At 48.6% G+C, this 15432-nt stretch overlaps 1 protein-coding gene across 1 annotated transcript in view; it reads right to left on the reverse strand.

Moving 5' to 3' along the window:
• Nucleotides 1-242: 242 nt before the first annotated feature.
• lamc1 (laminin, gamma 1) overlaps nucleotides 243-15432 on the reverse strand; it is a 368639-nt gene continuing 353449 nt past the window's right edge. The window contains exons 25-28 of the mRNA XM_072511236.1: nucleotides 15020-15219; nucleotides 13981-14139; nucleotides 13409-13508; nucleotides 243-2929 (exon numbers count right to left, since the gene is read on the reverse strand). Of these exons, the coding sequence (XP_072367337.1) occupies nucleotides 2673-2929; nucleotides 13409-13508; nucleotides 13981-14139; nucleotides 15020-15219 (716 nt within the window). The 3' untranslated portion in view covers nucleotides 243-2672. The remainder of the gene's footprint in view (nucleotides 2930-13408; nucleotides 13509-13980; nucleotides 14140-15019; nucleotides 15220-15432) is intronic.

A 15432-nucleotide genomic window follows, 5' to 3' on the forward strand; every position in this document is an offset into this window, starting at 1 on the left:
TTACCTGATGAGCTGCAGACCATCAATTCTAACGTACTGCACACCACCCACTTTACAGACTCTAACTCTCCTCTGGCCACTTACCATGCTTTACTTCCACCAAGGCAACACCTTCAGGTGAGTAGAGATGAAAACCAAAATAAAAATCTTAATTATTGATTAACACAGCTACTCAACAAAATGCTAAAATGTAGGATGAAGAAGCATTTTAGGAAAACATAACACAATCCATGTAAACAGGATTCCTGTAATACCACGTTTTTATTTATTTAAATGGTACAATTTGATTTACAGGCAAAATGATATTAAACAATAATTTGCTAGGCATTTTGGCCACTGTGTGGGGTCAAAATAGGTCTTAAGGAAAGAAGTGTTCTCAAGTCACACCATTATAAAAAGAATGTGCAACACACAAAAGGAGACCTGGATAAAGATTACAAATATTGCGTCTTATAAATAAGAAATACTGTTTTATACATAAAATTGTATAAGTGTTGCACGTCTTTCCCAACAGTATGATGACATTTTATGGCAAAAGGCTAAAAACAAAAGGCAAAGGACAAGACAGTATGGATCTAGTTCTCATGGCGGAATATGCCTGGAGTTTGTTGTATTTTTTCCACACTATAACGTCGATCATTCTGTGCATGTCTTTTCTATTGGTAGGACGTTAACCTCATACATTTGATTAATTGACTTCCTTACACGATAAATAATAAGAATGTATTACTGTTGCAAAAAGAAAAAAACCTGCTATATCTGTGAAGTACAGTGTCAGGAGAGGCTGTTAATAGTAAAACTTCAAAGTAGAGATGTAGCACCTTGCTTCAGACACGATATTTGGGAAAGAGCATGCAACCCTAGTCCTGCCCAGTGCTTATTAGATAAAGCCTGCACTCTTCATAGTAAAACAAATTCAGTGATAGTTTCAGGCACTAAATGTGCAATTATAAATGATTAAGTAATTAGCAATAATAATGTTCAGCAGTGATAGGAGTTACACGCATTAAGTTGGTTTAAAAGTATTATAAACAAAAATGAAACAGGCAAACACTGGTTAAATTTTACATAGCCAGTTTGCAGAGGCAAGTCAATCTGGCTGGTATTGCACTGTCAGGATAAAGGGCAAAGGGTACACACAGCCTTTACTCCACCAAAGCACGTGTTGGAAAAATAACAGCTCTGACCGCCAAAACGCTGTTCTCTCAGGTTTGTATAACAGACTTAATTTATGAATTTTCATCTGGGCAAAATGCAGGGCATATACCCTTGCTTTAAAAACAATAGCTTAACACTGTGTTTGAACATGCTTGGATAGGAAAGTTGGAACAGGCGGGTGGGAGTGGTTGAAGGGAAGCATTCAAAATAACCCAATTTGAATGTTGTAAACAACATTTCCAGATCAGTAATAATCTTGAGGTGATTGAACACCAACTGAATTTAAAGAGCAGGAGCCCTAAACAGAAAATAAAAACTAAGCTGTGTATACAAGCAAGCAGAATACCACAGAAATATGCAAGGCAATCAGAAGCAGGTCTAAAATATGGTTACTATTGATGACAGGATCTTGAGGGTGGGAAGGTAACTCACAGAGCCAATCCTGAAACATTTAAGGAGTATATTTACACAAAAAGAGACTCAACATGTCCTCATACTATTCCATGATAAAAAAAACATTCACACAAAAATATAACATTTGAAATAATTAATAGCACCAGTGTATCAGGTAATTTTATTTTCTTTTGCTACGCAATGTACAAAGTTGCATAGAGTGTCGCTGTAAAAAATAGGTTCTGCTTTTGACTTTGACATAGATGAAGCAGCAGTCTTGGGAATGGAAATATAGTGTAGTCCACTTAAAATGCACTGTGTAAGACACTGTTATGGGTCTTTCACTTATTCACAAAGTAGCTGAAAGTAAAGGAAGGAGGGAGCAGGGGAAATTAGCATTGCATAATTAATTCCATTTTCTAATGAGAAGACCAGCCTTCATGGTAACTTAACCCGGTGAATACTGCAAACATTGTTCACAAAGTGGCTTATTGCTACTCTACAAGCAATGTGGTTAGGATGTGATGTGGTAAAAACTTAAATGTTAATATGTTATCGATTCATAATCCTTCACAGCTAGTCTGGTCATTTAAAAGTGAAAAATAGTACAGTACCCTAGAATATAAAGCCATGTTAATACTCATGATGTGAATGCAATAAAGAACCAATGCCTCCAGCAGCAGGAGAGGCAAACCTACATTAATAGCCATTTTTTGTTTTTGTTTTAACCACCATTATACTTAAGGCAGACCCTCTGCTTTCTCATTGCAGAAAGAGTCTGTATCTGCCCATCGTGTAGAAAGTCTCACAAGTCTAATGGTGTGGAGTGACTTAAAATCAGGTGCTTGGAGTGTGGCTTTCTCAGATTGTCTCTCCAGCATGGACTTGGTTCATCCAGGATCCTAGTAGCTTGCCATGTAGGTATGTCACTCGCACCCACCCCAATGTCCACAATCTTGCGCTTCATCCAAGCAGCTGCATTTGATGCCTGAGGAGTTTCATTTATGAGCCTTGGAATACTTAATATTGTGTGTCAGACATTGAAAAGAATTTGGTAATAAGGCAATTTCTGTACAGTGTCACTTTAGATTTTGGGTAGGGCATGGTGACCAATAAGGTGACTATGGGGTCTCCAGAAACTGGGTATTGTAACAGCCAGGAGGTAATGTTTGTTTGATGTCTTCAAGGTTTTTGATGTCTTCCAGGATATCTCGAATGTCTTGTTCATAGGTAATTATCGCATTAGCCTGCTCTTTTTCAGCCTTTTCTAAATCTGCCAACTTCCGTTCTAAATCACTCTCCTTCATCTGATTCTTGGCATTCTTGAGAGTTGCCTCAATTTCTTTTAGTCGATTAACATCTACATTATCGAGCTGAACTGTAAAAAGAAGCCCAGTCAAAGTGATCAATATTCCAGTGTGGCCAGGAAACAGCAGATAAATATACAAACTTCAAATTCAAACAGCATAGTTCACGTCACACTGAGGAAGAAATGCTAATTCCAAATGTCATGGTTGAAGGCATTATTGGCTGGTAAATAAATAGGCACAATTCTATCTTATAATGCAAAGCAAAATCACAGAATTTACAGTGTAGGAGGCCATTCAGCCCACTGAGTCTGCACCGGCCCATGGAATAAAGGACATTAAATACAATATAGAATCATACTTTGGACATTAGCCAGGGCCAGGTATGTAAATAATACTTCACCCACTTCTGTAGGCACGGAATGTGTTCAAATTCAAGTAAGTAATTTATTACATGGTGAATTAAAGGAAAATAAACAGTGTGTGGTTTTATAAAATGGTTATGTTTTTAATTGTTTCTTTTAATTCAAGGTGAAATGGGGTATGTGACCTCCTGTTAGTTCTGCCTAGTGTTAACCCAATGTGACCTGGTTACCATGGGGACTGGGGACCCAGATCAAGTCCAAATGAAATCCAATTGTACAGTTAACATCAGTACCATAGACTTATTAACACAGAGACCTTGGACAGAGAGAGGGGGTGGCGCGCACACCAGAGGGGTTTGGCATGCACGCCAGAAAGAGTAGGTGGGTGGGTAGAAAGTTAAACCTGTTACAATATTAAATTGGTTTCTCATTTGATTCAATTAAATTAGATTTGTTTCAATTAAAAGGAACATTTCAGGTTTAAAAAAAAAACCAAGTTTCTCCCTCAAGATATTTCTTGATAGCTGTTGGATTAGTTTGTGATGAAGCAGATACAACATCTGCTGCAGTACAAGTTTTTACAATGTGATGTACATACACTTTTCAACACTAGATGCACGGTTATCCTATCTCTGCACATATTTAGTTTTATAAACCAATATTTCAAGAAGTCCCTGCTATCTGGTAACATTCATCATCCGGTCCAAAGCCTTAACCGAGATAATGAAACTCAAAAACACCAATGTCCGATGTTATCAGGAGGCTAGTTTTAAAGCATTCAAAAGTTTCACATCAAGCACTAAGATTATCTTAAAGAGGTACTGACCTTATTATTAAATTAAAAATGGATTTTCAGGTATGTTGGCAAATTATCCTCAGTGTTTTATGAAATTCATATTGTTTTAACAGGGTGTTACAGAGACTACCATCTGGAAAATATAACTTGCCATGCTGCCACCATTGCACAAATAGATATAAACCTCGAATGTTGCATTTACTATTACCTGAAACATTTCTTCAGGGACTACTGCTAGCTAGTCTCCCATAGAAGCCACCCTACTTGGAGGACTTCCAGTGGCAGCCATGGAGTGAGTGGTCGCACATTTGGTGGTTCCTGCTCAAGGTGGACTTTGTTGGTCCTTCCCCACCCTATGGGGGGCTCTTTGAGGGCAAAAGCTGTGCAAGTGCCCAGATATGGTAATACTCTTCTGGTGAGGCTGGCGTATGGATCAGAGGACGAGAAGTGCCGCAAGAAGAGAGCAGCTGGAACGTTTTTGAGGTGCATCACAGGTTCAGATGGCAGAGGGCAAAGGGGGCAGCGCTACCCGCCCAGTGGTCAACTGAGCAACTGATGGAGTTTATGAATGAAAAATTTATTTAAAAAAAAAAAAATTTTTAATTCAAATTTTCACAAAAATCAACAAAATACAGAAAGAAAACAACCCCCCCCATATACATAAATAATAAATTAACAGCCTTCATCAACACAAAGGCAAAAATACACGCCCACTCAAGAAAAATGAACCAGCCCCCCCCCACCCCCCGAGTTGCTGCCGCTGCTGACCATCTTCTAACGTTCTGCCAGGAAGTCTAGGAACGGTTGCCACCGCCTGAAGAACCCTTGTACCGATCCCCTTAAGGCGAATTTCACCCTCTCCAATTTAATAAACCCCGCCATATCGCTGATCCAGGATTCCACGCTTGGGGGCCTCGCATCCTTCCACTGAAGGAGAATCCTTCGCCGGGCTACCAGGGACGCAAAGGCCAGAATATCGGCCTCTTTCGCCTCCTGCACTCCCGGCTCCTCTGCCACCCCAAATATTGCGAGACCCCAGTCCGGCTTGACCCTGGAACCTACCACCCTCGACACCGTCCTCGCTACACCCTTTCAAAAGTCCTCCAGCGCTGGGCAAGCCCAGAACATGTGGGTGTGATTTGCTGGGCTCCCTGAGCACCTAACACACCTGTCCTTGCACCCAAAGAATCGGTATAGACTTGCTCCGGTCATGTGAGCCAAATGCAGAACCTTAAATTGTATGAGGCTGAGCCTCGCACAAGAGGCGGAAGAGTTCACCCTCCCCATGGCATCCGCCCACATCCCCTCGTCTATCTCCTCACCCAACTCCTTCTCCCACTTGCCCTTTAGCTCCTCCACCGAGGCCTCCTCCTCCTGCATCACCTGATACATTGCCGAGATCCTTCCCTCTCCAACCCACACCCCCAACAGCACCCTGTCCTGGAGCCCACATGGCGGCAACAGTGGGAACACCACCGCCTGCCGCCAAACAAATGCCTCCAATGCCCCCAAATATTGAGGGTAGCCGCCACCACCGGGCTAGTGGTATACCTCGTTGGAGGAAGCGCAGTGGCGCCGTCACCAGCGCCTCCAGGCTCGTGCCCACACAGGACGCCATCTCCAGCCTCTTCCATGCCGCCTCATCCCCCTCCATCACCCACTTATGCACCATCGCCCAATATTGGTAGCCCAATAATACCCACAGAAGTTAGGCATCGCCAACCCCCCCCCCCCCACACCCCACCCATCCCTGCACCGCTCCAGGAACACGCTCGGGGTCTTCTGCGCCCACACAAACCGCATAACGCTCCTGTTAACCCAACTGAAGGCGGCCCTAGGGATCAGGATGGGGAGGCATTGGAACAGGAACAAAATCATCGGGAGCACCGTCATTTTAACTGACTGCACCCTACCCGCCAGGGAGTGTGGCAGCACGTCCCACCTCTTAAACTCCTCCTCCATCTGTTCCACCAGCTTCGTGAAGTTAAGCTTATGTGGGGCATCCCAGCTCCTAGCCACCTGGACCCCCAGGTACCTGAAACTCCTCTGCGCCCTTTTTAGCGAGAGCTCACCAATCCCCCTCTCCTAGTCCCCCGGGTGCACTACGAACAACTCGTTCTTCCCCATATTAAGCTTGTACCCGGAGAAATCTCCAAACTCCCCAAGGATCCTCAACACCTCCGGCAATCCCCCCCAACGGGTCCGCCACATACAGCAGTAAATCATCCGCATAGAGCGACACCCGATGCTCCTCCCCACCCTGCACCAGCCCCCTCCAGTTCCTCGACTCCGTCAACGCCATGGCCAGGGGTTCAATCGCCAGTGCAAAGAGCAGGGGGGACAGGGGACACCGCTGCCTTGTCCCCCAGTGTAGCTGGAAATACTCTGACTTCCTTCTGTTCGTGGCCACACTCGCCACCGGGGCCTCATACAGCACCCACCTGACGAACCCCTCCCCGAACCTTTTCAACACCTCCCACAGGTAGCCCCATTCCACCCTTTCAAAGGCCTTCCGCATCCATCGCCGCCACTATCTCCGCCTCCCCTTCCATCGCCGGCATCATTATAACATTCAAGAGCCTCCGTACATTAGTATTCAACTGCCTCCCTTTCACGAACCCTGTCTGATCCTCGTGTATGACCTGTGGCACACAGTCCTCTATCCTCATGACCAAAATCTTTGCCAGCAACTTTGCATCTACATTTAAGAGTGAGATCGGCCTATATGACCCACACTGTAGGGGATCCTTGTCCCGCTTCAGGATCAGGGAAATCAGCGCTCTAGACATCGTCGGAGGCAGAGCCCCCCCCTTCCCTTGCCTCGTTGAAGGTCCTTACCAACAGCAGGCCCAGCAGGTCCACATACCTTTTGTAAAATTCAACCGGGAACCCATCCGGCCCCGGTGCCTTCCCCACCTGCATGTTCCCTATCCCTTTGACCAACTCCTCCAACCCAACCGGCGGCCCCAACCCCGCCACCGACCCCTCCTCCAGCCTCGGAAACCCCAGCCAGTCCAGGAAGTGACCCATCCCTCCCTCTTCCAGTGGGGGCTCAGACCGGTACAGTTTCTCGAAGAAGTCCCTGAAGACCCCACTGATACCCACCGCACTTCGCAACGTGTTCCCTCCTCCATCCCTAACTCCCCCGATCTCCCTAGCTGCCTCTCGCTTCCGAAGCTCGTGCGCCAGCATCCGGCTCGCCTTTTCTCCGTATTCATATACTGCCCCCTGCACCTTCCTCCACTGCGCCTCCGTCTTCCTGGTGGTCAACAAATCGAACTCAACCTGGAGGCTAGGCCGCTCCCTAAGCAATCCTTCCTGCGGGGCCTCCGCGTACCTCCTATCCACCCTCACCATCTCCCCCACCAACCTCTCCCTCTCTCTCCTCTCCCCCCTCTCCTTGTGTGCCCGAATGGAGATCAGCTCTCCTCTGACCACCGCCTTCAGCGCCTCTCAGACCACCCCGACTTGCACCTCCCCATTGTCATTAGCCTCCAGGTACCTCTCTATACACTTCCGGACCCGCCCGTTCACTTCCTCATCCACCAGCAACCCCACATCTAGGCGCCACAGCAGGCGCTGGTCCCTCTCCTCCTCCAACTCGAGGTCCACCCAGTGCGGAGCATGGTCAGAAATGGCTATTGCCGAGTACTCCGTATCCTCCACCCTCGGAATCAGCGCCCTGCTCATGACAAAAAAGTCAATCTGGGAGTAGGCCTTGTGGACATGGAAGAATGAAAATTCATTGGCCCCCGGCTTCGCAAACCTCCATGGATCCACCCCTCCCATCTGGCCCATGAACCCCCTCAGCACCTTGGCCGCCGCCGGCCTCCTGCCCGTCCTAGACCTAGAGCGATCCAATGCCGGGTCCAGCACCGTGTTGAAATCCCCCCCCATTATCAGGCCCCCTGTCTCCAGATCCGGAATCCGGCCCAGCATACGCCGCATGAACCACTCATCGTCCCAATTCGGGGCATATACATTGACCAACACCACCCGCTCCCCCTGCAGCTTGCCACTTACCATCACATACGCCTCGAACGATACTCTCTTCCCCACCAAGATCGCCAACCCCCCCCCCGATTTTTTGCATCCAAACCAGAGTGAAACACCTGCCCTACCCACCCCCTTTCTCAACCTTACCTGATCCGCCACTCTCAGGTGCGTCTCCTGAAGCATGGCCACATCCGCCTTCAGCCCCTTCAGATGCGCGAACACCCGGGCCCGCTTGACCGGCCCATTCAGTCCCCTTACATTCCAGGTTATCAGCTGGATCAGGGAGCTACTCACTCCTCTCCCCCGCCGACTAGCCATAGCCCTTCCTAGACCAGCCACATGCCCGTGCCCCCACAGCAGCAGACCCCCGCCCCAACCTCCTCTACCAACTCCAGCTCCCCCTTGGCCATTCCAGCTGCAACCCGCCCCCTCCCCTCCCCCAGCTAGGTCCCCCCCTAGCTGCATTGCTCCCCCCATTGCACTCCCGTAAGTCAGCTGTCTCCTGCTGACCCCGGCCACTCCCGCCGGTCCACCGACCCCCCCCCCCCCCCCCCCGTCCACCAGCGGGATCACATCCATTCCACTCCCAACGCGGGAGAAAAAGCCCGTGCTTTCCACTCGCCCGGCCCCGCCTCCCCTGGCGCAGCTCCCTTTCCAGGCCCGGTCCCACTATCCCCAACTCAGGCCCTCAGAACCCCCCCCCTCAAAATGTAACACAACAATAGCAATCCCCGACCATCCCCACGCCCGACCCCCCATCCCGACCCTCAGTTTGTGTCCAGCTTCTCGGCCTGAACAAAGGCCCACGCCTCCTCCGGGGACTCAAAATAATGGTGTCGATCCTTATAGGTGACCCACAGACGCGCCGGCTGCAGGATACCGAACTTCACCCCCTTCCTGTGCAGCACTGCCTTCGCCCGGTTGTAACCGGCCCTCTTCTTCGCCATCTCCGCGCTCTAATCATGGTAGATCCGGACCTCCGCGTTCTCTCACCTGCTGCTCCGCTCCTTCTTGGCCCACCTTAACACACACTCCCGATCAGCAAACCGGTGGAACCGCATCAGCACCGCCCGCGGCGGCTCGCTGGGCTTGGGCCTCCTCGCCAGCACTCGGTGGGCCCCCTCCAGCTCCAAGGGCCCCTGAAAGGCCCCCGCTCCCATCAGCGTGGTGACCATGTAGGCCCCCACGTCCGATCCCTCCAGCCCCTCCGGCAGACCCAGGATCCGCAGATTTTTCCGCCTCGACCGGTTCTCCATCTCCTCGAACCTCGCCTGCCATTTCTTGTGGAGCGTCTCGTGCACCTCCACCTTCACCGCCAGGCCCAGGGTCTCGTCCTCGTTCTCCGCGACCTTCTGCCGGACCTCCCGGATCGCCACCCCTTGGGCCGCCTGGGTCTCCAGCAGCTTATTGATTGAAGCCTCCATTGGCTCCAGCAACTCTGCTTTCAGTTCCTTAAAACAGGGCTGGAGAAGCTCCTGCTGCTCTTGCGCCCACTGCCTCCACGCTGCTTGGTCTCTGCCCGCCGCCACCTTGGTCCTCCTCCCTCGCACCTTTCTTTGGTTCAATGCCACTTTTTAAAAATCGCCCCACTCCTGGTCCAATCCATACACTATCATGGAATGTTGCTGTCCCCTTCCCACACCTGGAAACGTTGAACAAGTGCCGTTACGGGCCCTAAAAAGAGCCCAAAAGTCCGTTTTTAGCGGGAGCTGCCGAACGTGCGACTTAGCTCCGCATAGCCGCAACCGGAAGTCATGAATGAAAAATTTCAACAGCAGATGGTGGAAGCTTCAGAAGACCTGGCTAAGGTGGTGAAGCCGCTCAGAGCTGCGCTTGAGAGAGTGGGGCAGAGATGGGAGGCTCAGGGACAGGCGATTCAGAACGTGAAGGAGGCGGTGGGGGAACATGAGGAGCGGATGGCCTTGTTGGAGACAGAGTTGGGGATGGTCTTGGACAGCCCGAAGAGGCGGAGAGAGAAATTGGAGGACCCGGCGAATCGCTGCAGGAGACAGAATTTGAGGATTGTCAGGATGCCCGAGGGCATCGAGGGAGCAGAGGTCGCCAAGTACGTGGAGAGCATGCTGGAGCAGCTGATGGGGTAGGGAGCCTTTGACCAGTCCCTTGAGGTGGATTGGGCACACAGAGCCCCGAGGAGGCTGCAGGTGGGTGAGCTGCCGAGGGCGATGGTGGTGCGGCTGCATCATTTCTTGGACAAAGAACACATTTTGAAATGGGCGAAGCAGACCTGGAGGTGCACCAGGGAAAGGAGTGAGCTGCGGGTCTACCAAAACCTGGGTATAGAGTTGGCGAAAGGGCGAGCCGGGTACAACCGGAAAAAGGTTGCCATCTTTAAGAAGGGGGTGAAGTTTGGAGTTTTGTACCCTGCCCGCTTGCGGGTGACACATCAGAAACAGGTGTGAGAGTTTGACTCGCCAGAGGAGGCGATGGACTTTAAGAGGGACCATGGACTGGGAGGAGTGTGAGGACACTGAACTTTGGAGAGGAGCTTTGCATTTATGGTAGAATGTATGGGGTGGGTAGTTCGGGGTGGGTTTCGACGGAGAAGTGGCGATAGTGAGTGTGCCTTTTGATCTTCTGTGTTTGTTGGTGGTTGGGGGGGGGGGGGGGAAGAGGAGGTCAGAGATCTTGGACCTCCATGCTAGCTGGGCAGGCTAGTTAACATCAGGAGGGCGGTGCGGGAGGGGAATGGGATTAGTTCTTTGTTTGGGGATGGAGGGGAGGGTTGCTGACATGGGTGCGGTTGATGTGGCGCAGTTGGAAGGGAGAGATGGTGGCGGACATTGGAGGGTGGGCCTGGAGGGGTGCGTGATGCAGGCTGGGGGCTGGCTCAAGAAGGGGACTGTATGACTGATCGGCAGGGGAGGGGGCGTATGTTTATGCATCTGAGGAGCTTGAAGGCAGACGTGGCGTTTTTACAGGAGACATACATAAGAAGTTGTGGGATCAGATGAGGCTGAAGAAGGACTGGGTGAGGCAGGTGTTCCACTCGGGGCTGGATAAGAAGATGCGGGAAGTGGTGTTGATCAATAAGAGGGTGGCGTTTGAGATGGGGAGCATTGTGCTTGATCCGGGGTGTAGATATGTGTGGTGGTCAGTGGGAAACTGGAAGGGATGCCGGTGGTTCTGGTAAACGTTTATGTCCCAAATTGGGATGATGTGGATTTCATGAGGAGGGTATTCGGTAGGATTCTGGATTTGGTCCCACACCGGTTGATTATGGGGGGACTTTAATACGATCCTGGACACGAGTCTGGACTGGTCGAGTCCGAAGTTGCCGAGGGTGTTGGCCATGGCTAGGGAGCTGAGGGGGTTCATGGAGTGCATGGGAGGGCAGATCCGTAGAGGTTTGGGGGGCCAAGGATGATGGAGTTTTCATACGTCTCCCATGAGCACAGGGAGTATTCCCGGATTGACTTTTTCGAAATGGACAAGGCCCTGCTGGTGGGGGTGACCGACTCAGGGTATTCAGCGATCGTGATCTCTGATCACCAAGCATTGGGTGGATTTGTGGGTAGTTCAGGGTAAGGCTCAAAGGCCTCAGTGGAGATTAGATGTGGGGCTGTTGGTGGATGGGGAGTGTGTCAGCGGGTGCGGGCTGCCATAGGGTTATGTGGAAGTGAATGATAGGAGGGAGGTCACAGTCGTTACGTTGTGGGAGGCACTCAAGGCTGTCGTTAGAGGGGAGTTTATTTCAATTCAGGCACACAGGGAGAGGGTGGAGTGGGAGTAGAGGGGAAGGCTGGTCGATGAGATAGAGGGTGGACCGGCGGTACTCGGTGGTGCCGCAGGCGGGTTTGCTTAAGGAGATACAGGCTCCAGATGGAGTTTGGGTTAGTGTCTATGAGGGAGACGGTGGGGTCGTTGCGGAGGGCCAGCGTATGAGAATAGGGAGAAGGTGAGTAGGATACTGGCCCAACAGTTGAGGAATCAGGCAACAGCAAGGAAGAGTGGTAGAGTGAGCGACGAGAGGAGTAAGGTGGTGATGGACCCAAAGGGGAGAATGGGGTATTTGAGGCCTTTTACAGGAGGCTCTATGAATCGGAGCCCCAGTGTGAGAAGAGGGGATGGGGCGGTTTCTGGATGGGTTGGAGTTTCCCTAAGGTGGCGGAGGGGTGGGTTCAGGGCCTGGAGGCCCCGATTGGGCTGAGGGAGGTGATGGATGGCATGGGGGATATGCAGGCAAGGGTGGACAGGTTCCCAGTAGAGTTTTATAAATAGTTTATAAAAGGTTTGGGGTGGAGCTGGGGCCACTGCTGGTGAGGATGTATAATGAGGCGAGGCAGAGGGGGGGGAGAGAGAACTCCCCCCTACTTTATCGCAGGCTTCCATCTCACTGATTCTAAAAAAGGATAAGGACCTGGGCAGAGTGCGTCTTACCACCCGATATCGTTAGTGAATGTTGATGCTGTGCTTTTGGCGAAGGTGCTTGCATCACGGATTGATGACTGTGTGCCAGGGGAGGATCAGACGGGTTTTGTGAAAGGAAGGCAACAGTCGGCGAATGTACGGAAGTTACTTGATGTGATTATGATGCCCTCGGTTGAGGTAGTGGTGGTGATGGATATGGAGAAGGTTTTTGACCGGGTGGAGTGGGCATATCTGTTCGAGATGTTGAGGTGGTTTGGGTTCAGGCAGAGGTTTTGGGGGAGGGGGGGCGAACATAGGGTTTCACTGTAGGCAGATGAGTTGTTATATATCTCAGACTTTTTGGCCAGCATTGGGAGGGATTATGGTGCTGAGGGGCCCGCAAATAATATCCACATGTTCTGGGCCTGTCCACAACGGAGGAGGTTGTAGCAGGGTTTCTCAGATGTTATGTCCGAGGTTCTGGATGTGGGGATGGCGGTGAATCGGAAGATGGCGATAATTTGGTGTGTCGGAAGACTCAGGAATCCTTGGGGGGGGGGCCTGATAAACTTGTGATCAATTCCACGTGTTTAGTTGTTTTAAAGTCACAATCACCTTTTTTTGTTCAATGCTGCAACCTTCGCATGGACGGAGAAGTCAGATGGGATCGGTGCTGATGAAATTACTTTACTGGCCTGTTGGCAGGAAGTCATTCACTGCCGAGGCGCATGGGTTTCTGGCAGTCTCTGCCAGTCAACTGCTCGCTGGAGACAGCCCAGTCCAAAAGCAAAACTTTTATGTTGCGCCTGTAACCATTTTACCTATACTTGCTGTCAGCTATAGACACACCTTTAGAAAAAAAATCACAAATATATAGGAACTATAGATTGGGAAATTTTCCCATATAACAAATGAGTGAAATAATCTGGAAACCACCCAAAGGGCCAGCCTTTATCAGAAACTAAAATTCCACATAATGCATGTTTGTTTCTTCATTTGATCAACTCAAGTTCAGTAATACCTACCCAGTTCTGTCAACAGCTTATTGATGGTATTCAGCACACCCTGCACAGCCTTTTTGGCCTTTCTTGCCTGCTCATCAGCCTCTTTTGCAGCTTGTGAAGCCTGGAGGAACATTGTAATAATAATCTTTATTAGTGTCACAAGTAGGCTTACATTAACACCGCAATAAAGTTACTGTGAAAAGCCCCTAGTCGCCACATTCCAGCACCTGTTCAGGTACACGGAGGGAGAATTCTGAATGTCTAATTCACCTAACAAGCACACCTTTCGGGACCTGTGGGAGGAAACTGGAGCACCCGGAGAAAATGTGCAGACTCCACACAGACAGTGACTCAAGCCGAGAATCGAACCTGGATCCCTGGCGCTGTGAAGTAACAGTGCTAACCACTGTGCTACTGTGCCGCCCAATGCAACATGCTTAGAGTTTGAAAAATACATCTTATGTATTTCTGGTCCGATGTAATTGAATAGCTCGTCAAAAATCATACCAACAGTTCTTTATGATGTAGGTTATGTACTTTATGTAGTAGGTTAACTTATGCAAGAGTTAATTCAGAAACTTGAAGACCCTCACCATATCTGCCATCATCATGTCTTGGTCTGCTTCATCCTTTTTCTCTGCAAGTTCATCCTCTGCTTCCTTCAGTCGTTTCATCATGTCATTTACTTCGGTCTCCAAGGCCATGGCATCTGTAAAGGTGCCATCAGCATTCTGCTTGGTTTTAGCCGCATTCTGCAAAGAAAAATATTGGCCAAGGATTTAACCAATACTTAGAGGCTTTGCTTAATTAAAGGGCTATGGCACTCAAATGAAATGGTCTGGTCATGCCTGGAATTGTAGTGTTTCTTTCAAATAAGTATTGAAATAAACCTTAACTTGATGAACTGGAATATTCACACCATTTGTTTCAGGAAACACATTTGTCCAGAACCCCTTAATTCATCATAAAACTTGATAAACAGCAGTGTGTATAGAATTAATTCAGTTTAACCAGCTATGTTGCCTTTTCTTTTAATTGCTTGAATTCTAATGCTGAAACTATCTAAAACATACAGATCTGAATCATTGGATATTTCCGCTTATAAAGATTAATAGTACGCACTACAGTCAGAGATATCCACCTTATTATGAATATGAGAAAACATCTAATTCCTATACATATATGATCAGTTGTCATTCTAAATGGAAATAAGATTGGTGCAATGAGTGAAACTACCCAGTATGTTAAAAATATCAGTTTTAGTTCATTTAAACATGCAACTTCATTAAGGTCCTCATAAGACGTTGAGGTACTAGAGATCTGTAACATAAAACTGTACAGAAATTAGTTTTAAAAATGTAAAGTACCCTAAAGGCTAATCCAGTTGAAGTATCTGCAGACATGCATCATTCTGAATTGGTCTTGTAGAACTCAAGTTTGAATATATACTGAAGCAATTTTAAATACAGTGATTTTGCAAACATCCGAAGGTGACAAAAGGTACTGGACCAAAACTTTCTGCTGATATCACATACCTGGCTGCTCTATGTAAGAATTATAGCTACTGAAAGCAGACTACAAGAAAGGTCAACAGGTTTAATATAATTCTCAATTACAACCGTCTTACATTACCTCCTGTAAGGCTTTTGCAATTTGCTCTGCATTCTCAGCTTTTTTTTTGGCTTCAGAAGCGTCCATTCTTGCACTCCCCAATGCATCCTCAGCCTGTTTCGTCTTTGCATTGGCATCATCAATGGTCTTCCTGATGACTGGTATTTTTTTCAAAGCTTCTTCGGCTGCGGTCTTGTTATCATTCACTCTCTTGTCAAAATCTGCACAAAATAAAATCATTTTGGATACTAACACTTGGACAGGATTCAAAACAGCTGCTGTTCCCTTGGTTAATAGTTATCTGTTTATATGCTTCCTCTTAATCACTGATAAGATTGGTTGCATTTTCCGCTCGACTCTCTAGATTAATTTTAAATAGAAGTGCAAGTCCATTCCATTTAAAAATTCTTTGGGGAAAAAGTTGTGGGAAAGTT

This window comes from Scyliorhinus torazame, chromosome 7 (assembly GCF_047496885.1).
Source record: "Scyliorhinus torazame isolate Kashiwa2021f chromosome 7, sScyTor2.1, whole genome shotgun sequence".
In the NCBI taxonomy this organism is placed as follows: domain Eukaryota; kingdom Metazoa; phylum Chordata; class Chondrichthyes; order Carcharhiniformes; family Scyliorhinidae; genus Scyliorhinus; species Scyliorhinus torazame.